At 36.9% G+C, this 7,823-nt stretch overlaps 1 protein-coding gene across 2 annotated transcripts in view; it reads left to right on the top strand.

Annotated features, from left to right (window-relative positions):
- TGFBR1 (transforming growth factor beta receptor 1) overlaps positions 1-5,159 on the top strand; it is a 50,059-nt gene extending 44,900 nt beyond the window's left edge. The window contains exon 9 of one of the 2 annotated variants that reach the window (XM_030919454.1): positions 152-5,053. In XM_030919454.1, the coding sequence (XP_030775314.1) occupies positions 152-277 (126 nt within the window). In that variant the 3' untranslated portion in view covers positions 278-5,053. Of the gene's footprint in view, positions 1-151 lie in introns of both variants that reach the window. The other variant, XM_030919453.1, reaches the window with a different exon arrangement.
- The last annotated feature ends 2,664 nt before the right edge of the window (positions 5,160-7,823 follow it).

The following is a 7,823-nucleotide window of genomic DNA, read 5'->3' on the forward strand; positions in this document are numbered from 1 at the left end:
TACTCATTTGCTATTACAAACAGTGCTTAACAACAACAACAAAGTGTATATGGCATTTAAAAAGAAAATTTACAGGTAAAAATTCTTATCCAGACCAATGGAAAATGGTGCATGCATTAATATTTTTTTTTTTTATTGTATTTTCTTGTAGGCCTTGAGAGTAATGGCTAAAATTATGAGAGAATGTTGGTATGCCAACGGAGCAGCTAGGCTTACAGCATTGCGGATTAAGAAAACATTATCACAACTCAGTCAACAGGAAGGCATCAAAATGTAATTCTACGATTTTGCCTGAACTCTACTTTTTTCTTCAGATCTGCTCCTGGGTTTTAATTTGGGAGGTCAATTGTTCTACCTCACTGAGAGGGAACAGAAGGATGTTGCTTCCTTTTGCAGCAGTATAATAAAGTCAATTAAAAACTTCCCAGGATTTCTTTGGACCCAGGAAACAGCCGTGTGGGTCCTTTCTGTGCACTATGAACGCTTCTTTCCCAGGACAGTTACAAAATGTTGTGTAGTCTACCTTTATTTTTTATTAACAAAACTTGTTTTTTAAAAAGATGATTGCTGGTCTTAACTTTAGGTAACTCTGCTGTGCTGGAGATCATCTTTAAGGGCAAAGGAGTTGGATTGCTGAGTTATGATGAAACATTTCTTATTATTAAAGAAAGTGATTTGCTCCTGGTTAGTACATTCTCAGAGGATTCTGAACCACTAGAGTTTCCTTGATTCAGACTTTGAATGTACTGTTCTATAGTTTTTCAGGATCTTAAAACTAACACTTATAAAACTCTTATCTTGAGTCTAAAAATGACCTCATATAGTAGTGAGGAACATAATTTATGCAATTGTATTTTGTATACTGTTATTGTTCTTTCACTTAATCAGAACATTACATGCCTTCAAAATGGGATTGTACTATACCAGTAAGTGCCACTTCTGTGTCTTTCTAATGGAAATGAGTAGAATTGCTGAAAGTCTCTATGTTAAAAACCTATAGTGTTTGAATTCAAAAAGCTTAGTTATCTGGGTAACCCAAACTTTCTCTATTTTTTTTTTGGAAGGGTTTTTGTGGTATGTCATTTGGTATTCTATTTTGAAAATGCCTTTCTCCTACCAAAATGTGCTTAAGCTACTAAAGAAATGAAGTGGCATTAATTAGTAAATTGTTAGCATGGTCATGTTTGAATATTCTCACATCAAGCTTTTGCATTTTAATTGTGTTGTCCAAGTATGCTTTTAAAAAATCAAGTGGCACTCTAGATACTTATAGTACTTTAATATTTGTAGCATACAGACTAATTTTTCTTAAAGGGAAAGTTTGTCTAGCTGCTTGTGAAAAGTTATGTGGTATTCTGTAAGCCATTTTTTTCTTTATCTGTTCAAAGACTGTTATTTTTTTAAGAAATGAATTACATTGAAAATTAGAATATGGTTAATGTTAAATAATAGGCCTTTTTCTAGGAAGGCGAAAGTAGTTAATACTTTGAATAGATAACAGATGTGCAAGAGAGTCACATTTGTTATGTATGTAGGAGTAAACGTTCGGTGGATCCTCTGTCTTTGTAACTGAGGTTAGAGCTAGTGTGGTTTTGAGGTCTCGCTACACTTTGAGGAAGGCAGCTTTTAATTCAGTGTTTCCTTATGTGTGCGTACATTGCAACTGCTTACATGTAATTTATGTAATGCATTCAGTGCACCCTTGATATTTGGGAGAGGTGGTAGCTAAAGAACATTCTGAGTATAGGTTCTTCTCCATTTACAGATGTTTTTGGTCAAATATTGAAAGCAAACTTGTCATGGTCTTCTCACATTAAGTTGAAACTAGCTTATAATAACTGGTTTTTAATTCCAATGCTATGAAGTCTCTGCAGGGTGTTTACAGTTTTCGAAGTCCTTTTATCACTGTGATCTTATTCTGAGGGGAGGAAAAACTTTCATAGCTGTGAGGCAAGACTTCGACTTTATAGTGCTATCAGTTCCCCGATACAGGGTCAGAATAACCGATACAGTATTTTGGTCAGGAAGAGAAAGTGGCCATTTACACTGAATGAGTTGCATTCTGATAATGTCTTATCTCTTATATGTAGAATAAATTTGGAAGACTATTTGGTCTTAAAACCAAAGTAATTTTAGAATGAGTGACATATTACATAGGAATTTAGTATCAATTTCATGTGTTTAAAAACATGGGAAAAGTGCTTAGAGGTTACTATTTTGACAACAAAGTTGAGTTTTTTCTGTAGTTACCATATTTCATTGAAGCAAATGAATGAGTTTGAGAGGTTTGTTTTTATAGTTGTGTTATATTACTTGTTTAATAATAATCTCTAATTCTGTGATCAGGTACTTTTTTTGTGGGTTTTTTTGGGGGGGGGAGGGGGGCCATATCTAAGCCTACCAGATCTGCTTTATGAAATCCAGGGGACCAATGCATTTTATCACTAAAACTATTTTTATATAATTTTAAGGATATACCAAAAGTTGTCTGATTTAAAGTTGTAATACATGATTTCTCACTTTCATGTAAGGTTACCCACTTTCGCTGAAGATATTTTTTACTGAATCAGAGATTGAGTTACGATTATACTTTTCTTAACCTAAGTGGATAAGATGTACTTTTGATGAATCAGGGAATTTTTTTAAAGTTGGAGTTTAGTTCTAAATTGACTTTACATATTATTGCAGTTAATTCCTTTTTTGGCTAGGGATGGTTTGATAAATCACAATTGGCTAATATTGAAAATGAAGGTAACTTAAAAGGTGGGATGGATCATGATTACTGTCGATAACTGCAGATAAATCTGATTAGATTAATAATTTTGTCATTTAAAAACACAGTCGTTTATACTGCCCATCCTAGGATGCTCACCTTCCAACATTCAACTTGGCTAAAACATCTTCTGGTAAATTGTGTGTCCACATTCATTTTGTCAATAGCCAGGAGAAATGGGGATGGGGGAAATATGAATTAGTGGGGCATAGACATCCCTGGTCCATCCTTTCTGTCTCCAGCTGTTTCTTGCAACCTGCTCTCCGGCTTGCTGGTCCCTGACACAGAGGCCGTTGCCTCCCCCACAGCCTTTTGACTGAAGAGCAGCTTTGGAGACCCAGAGTAAAATGGCTGATGGAAGTTGTGGGACATACTTCCATTTCCTTTAGTCATTAGAGGTGGCAGGGAGGGATCTCTAAGTTTGGAGATTGAGCAGATGAGGCTTGGGATGCCCCTGCTTTGACTTTAGCCATGGATGAGGAGTGGGATGGCAGTAAGGTGGCTACTGCAGTGGGAGTTGTGCCAGAAACAGTGGTCAGTTGTATCCCCTATAAGACAGGGTAAAGTCTGAAGAACTGAGCCTGTAATTCTGCTGTAATAATGATAGTGCTCAAGAAGTGCCTTGAGTTGGTGTACAGTGCCATGGCCATCAAGAATCCCAGATTTCAGTTCTTATTACAAAATGTAAGTGGTCACTTGGCGATTTTGTAGTCCATGCATGAGTTACCTTTTTTTTCTGTGTCTGAGAACTATCAGATATAGGCTGTTTCGTAAAACAAGATGGCAAAGAGATCATTAAAGTGCACAACAAAATCACTGTCCCATTAGACACGTCATCCAAAGCTTATTTTTATTCTTGCACTGAAAGAATTGTAAGTCAACTGTTTGTTTCTTGACCATGGCAGTGTTCTGGCTCCAAATGGTAGTGATTCCAAGTAATGGTTCTGTTAAGGCTTCGGCAGAAAATGCCAACTCAGATACTTTGAGATACTATGGATTATCTCTGGACATGTACTGCAGCTTCTTGTCTCTGTTTTGGATTACTGGAATACCCATGGGCCCTCTCTCTTAAGAATGCTGGACTTCTAGGACATTATGATGATTGTCAGTACATTAAACTTTTCAATCCCATTATGCAATCTTGTTTTGTAAATGTAAACTTTTAAAAATATGGTTAATAACATTCAACCTGTTTCTTACAACTTAAAAGGAACTTCAGTGAATTTGTTTTTATTTTTTAACAAGATTTGTGAACTGAATATCATGAACCATGTTTTGATACCCCTTTTTCACGTGCCAACGGAATGGGGTGTTTGATATTTCTTCATATGTCAAGGAGATGCTTCAAAATGTCAATTGCTTTAAACTTAAATTACCTCTCAAGAGACCAAGGTACATTTACCTCATTGTGTATATAATGTTTAATATTTGTCAGAGCATTCTCCAGGTTTGCAGTTTTATTTCTATAAAGTATGGGTATTATGTTGCTCAGTTACTCAAATGGTACTGTATTGTTTATATTTGTACCCCAGATAACATCATCTGTATTTTTTGTTTTCTGTATTGTATTTGTGCAGAATTCTTTTGGCTTTATCAGTGTAATCTCTGCCTTTTAAGATATGTACAGAAAATGTACATACAAATTTCCATTTAAGTCGAATGATACTGAGAAGCCTGTAAAGAGGAGAAAAAAACATAAGCTGCGTTTCCCCATAAGTTTTTTAAATTGTATATTGTATTTGTAGTAATATTCCAAATGTAAATAGGAAATAGAAGAGTGATGCTTATGTTAAGTCCTAACACTACAGTAGAAGAACAGAAGCAGTGCAAATAAATTACATTTTTCCCAAGTGCCAGTGGCATATTTTAAAATAAAGTGTGTATGTTGGAATGAGTCATGCCATATGTAGCTGCTGTAGATGGCAACTAGAACCTTTGAGTTACAAGAGTCTTTAGAAGTTTTCTAACCCTGCCTAGTGCAAGTTATAATATTATAGCATGTTTGGGGAGTGTCCTCCTGTCTGCAGGTGTGTCTCTGTGCCTGGAGGCTTTTCTCCACATGCTTAGGGGTGTGGGTCTTCCAGTGGGGCATGATGGACTGTCTACAGGTGAACTCTGTTGCCTTTGGGTCAGCACATTTGTTAGTCTCCTGGGGGTGAAAACTTGGCTTGACAAGAGAACTGGAAAAATGATGAGATGTGGTCCCCAAACCCTTGATTGACTCTGGGGAGGGGCTTTGTGAATAGGATTGCTCTCACATTAAAGATAATTACTTCAATTTGAAGGCTGGATTTAGGGATTTTTTTTTCTTTATAATAAAGACATCACGAGGATATGGAGCTTTTGTTGAAAGTTGGAAAAAAAGTGAAAGACATTCCCAGACAAATATTAAGATAATTTGTTGCCCATGGACATCTGCCTTACAAGAAATACTAAATCCTTCACACAGAAAATAAATGACACCAGATGGTAACCTGAATCCACAGGATGAAATGAAGAGCACCGGAAATAGTGGATATGTGTACAAATAGAAAAGACTGTATGATTGTATTGCTGCCATAAATTACTACAACTGTCCTGGCTTAAAGCAACACCCATTTATGATCTCAGAGTTCCGTAATTCAGAAGTCTGGGCATAACAGAGCTCAAGATGGTTCTCTGCTCCATATTTTAAAAGGTCAAAATGAAGGCATTGGCTGGGCAACATTATTTTCTGGAAGCTGGAGATGAATAGGCTTCCAAGCTCATTGAGGTTGTTGGCAGAATTCAGCTCCATATGGTTGTAAGGTTGGCTAGGGGTGGTTGTCAGTTTCTAGAAGCCACTCACATTGCTTGGCTCATGGTTCCCTCCTCCATCATCAAAACCAGCAACAATGGGTTGAATCCTTGCACTTCTCTCTGATCTCCCCTTCGGCCTCATATCTCCACTGTCTCTCTGATGCTTCTGCTTTCCTCTTCTGCTTTTAAGGGGCCATGTGGATAATCCAGGATAATTACTCTAATTAGTAACGTCAGTTTTACCTGCGAGGTCCATTCACAGCAGTACCAAGATCAGTGTTGGATTAGATAGAGAACGGAAATCTTGGGGAAATATTTGCCTACCAAAATACAAGTTTTCTTTCAATCGCGTAAGACTATATAGTAATTACACCACCATACTGTTGGGTTTACAGTATAGGTGCAGTGTAATATCAATAACACAAGGGAGTGGGTAGGAAATGGAGCTCTATTGGGACCAAGCTGTATTTTATTAGAATTAATTATTCCTAATTTGAAGAAGATTGTAATAAATTGAAATGCATACTGCAGACCCTGGAGTAACCACTAAAGCATCAATTTTAAAATATATTAAAAAAACAAAATGGTACACCAAGAAATATTTAACACAAAAGGCAGAAAGGGACAGAGAAGCAAAATGATAGACGTTTGGAAAACAAATACCAAAAGGGCAGCCATAAGTAATCATGCCAATAATTTCATTAAATGTGAATGGACTAAATAGTTAAAAGGTAGAGATGGTCAGGATGGATTTAAAAAGAAAACCAACTACCTGGTGTTCACAGAGGCACACTGTAGATTCAAAGACCAATAGCTGGAAAGTGAAAATATGGAAAAATATGTAACATGCAAACAGTGGCCGGGCGCGGTGGCTCAAGCCTGTAATCCCAGCACTTTGGGAGGCCGAGACGGGCGGATCACGAAGTCAGGAGATCGAGACCATCCTGGCTAACACGGTGAAACCCCGTCTCTACTAAAAAAATACAAAAAGCTAGCCGGGCGGGGTGGTGGCACCTGTAGTCCCAGCTACTCGGGAGGCTGAGGCAGGAGAATGGCATAAACCCGGGAGGCGGAGCTTGCAGTGAGCTGAGATCCGGCCACTGCACTCCAGCCCGGGCGACAGAGCGAGACTCCGTCTCAAAAAAAAACAAACAAACAAACAAAAAAAAAAACATGCAAACAGTAATTGTAAGCTGGAATGTCTATTAATAAAGAGGGTTTTGAGACAAGAAATGTTACTGGAAATAGAGGATATTTAAAGAGCCAATTTATCAGATATAACAGTTAACATACGTATATGCACCTAACAGCACCCCAAAATAATTAGAAAAATGATAGAATTGAGAGGAGAAATGGACAATTGAATGTTTGGAGATTTTGACATCTATAATTGATAGAACGACTCAACTGAGAATCACAGGCATATAAAAGAATGCTGTCAGCCAAATTGTCCTAACACTACCACCCACCACCAACAGAATGCACCCTCTTTGTTAGTGCACATGGAACATTCTCCAGGGGAAACCGCATGCTATTTCATAAAAGAAGTCTCACTGAATTTAAAAGGGTTGAAATATAGTAGAAAGTGTTCTCCAACCATATTTAAATTAAATTAGAAGTCAACAGAAAATTGCAAATCCCAAAATATTTGGAAATTAAATCACACATTTCTAAAATCCCACGTATTGAAGAAGTCACAAAGGAAGTTCTAAAATTTTAAATGAAAATGGAAGTACAGCATGTCAAAATGTATAGTGTACAGCTAACACACTGCTTAAAGGGAAATTTACACTTTTAAATACCTATACTTTAAAAGTATTTAAAGCCAGTGGGGATAGATGCAAAAACCCTTAAAACACAATATTAGGAAACTGAATCCAACAACAGATAAAATAATTTATACACCAGGACCAAATGGGTCATATCCTTCATTTAACATAAAAAATCGATGTATTATACCATACTAATAGAAGAAACAGTAAAATCCATATTATTATGATAACTAGCCACAGGAAAGAACATTTGACAAAATTCAGCACCCATTCGTGATGAAAACTCAGAAAACTAGCAATAGAAGGCAACTTCCTCAACCTAGTGAAAGGCATCGGTAAAAAACTCACAGCCAACATACCTGATGGTGAAAGACAGAATACTTTTCTCCTTAAATCAGGAGCAAGTCGAGAACATCCTCTCATCATTTCTGTTCAATGTTGTCATGGAGGTTCTATCCAGTCCCTATTCCCTCTCCCTACAAAAAGACTAGAAAGACATT

This window comes from Rhinopithecus roxellana, chromosome 16 (assembly GCF_007565055.1).
Source record: "Rhinopithecus roxellana isolate Shanxi Qingling chromosome 16, ASM756505v1, whole genome shotgun sequence".
NCBI classification, from domain to species: Eukaryota; Metazoa; Chordata; class Mammalia; order Primates; family Cercopithecidae; genus Rhinopithecus; species Rhinopithecus roxellana.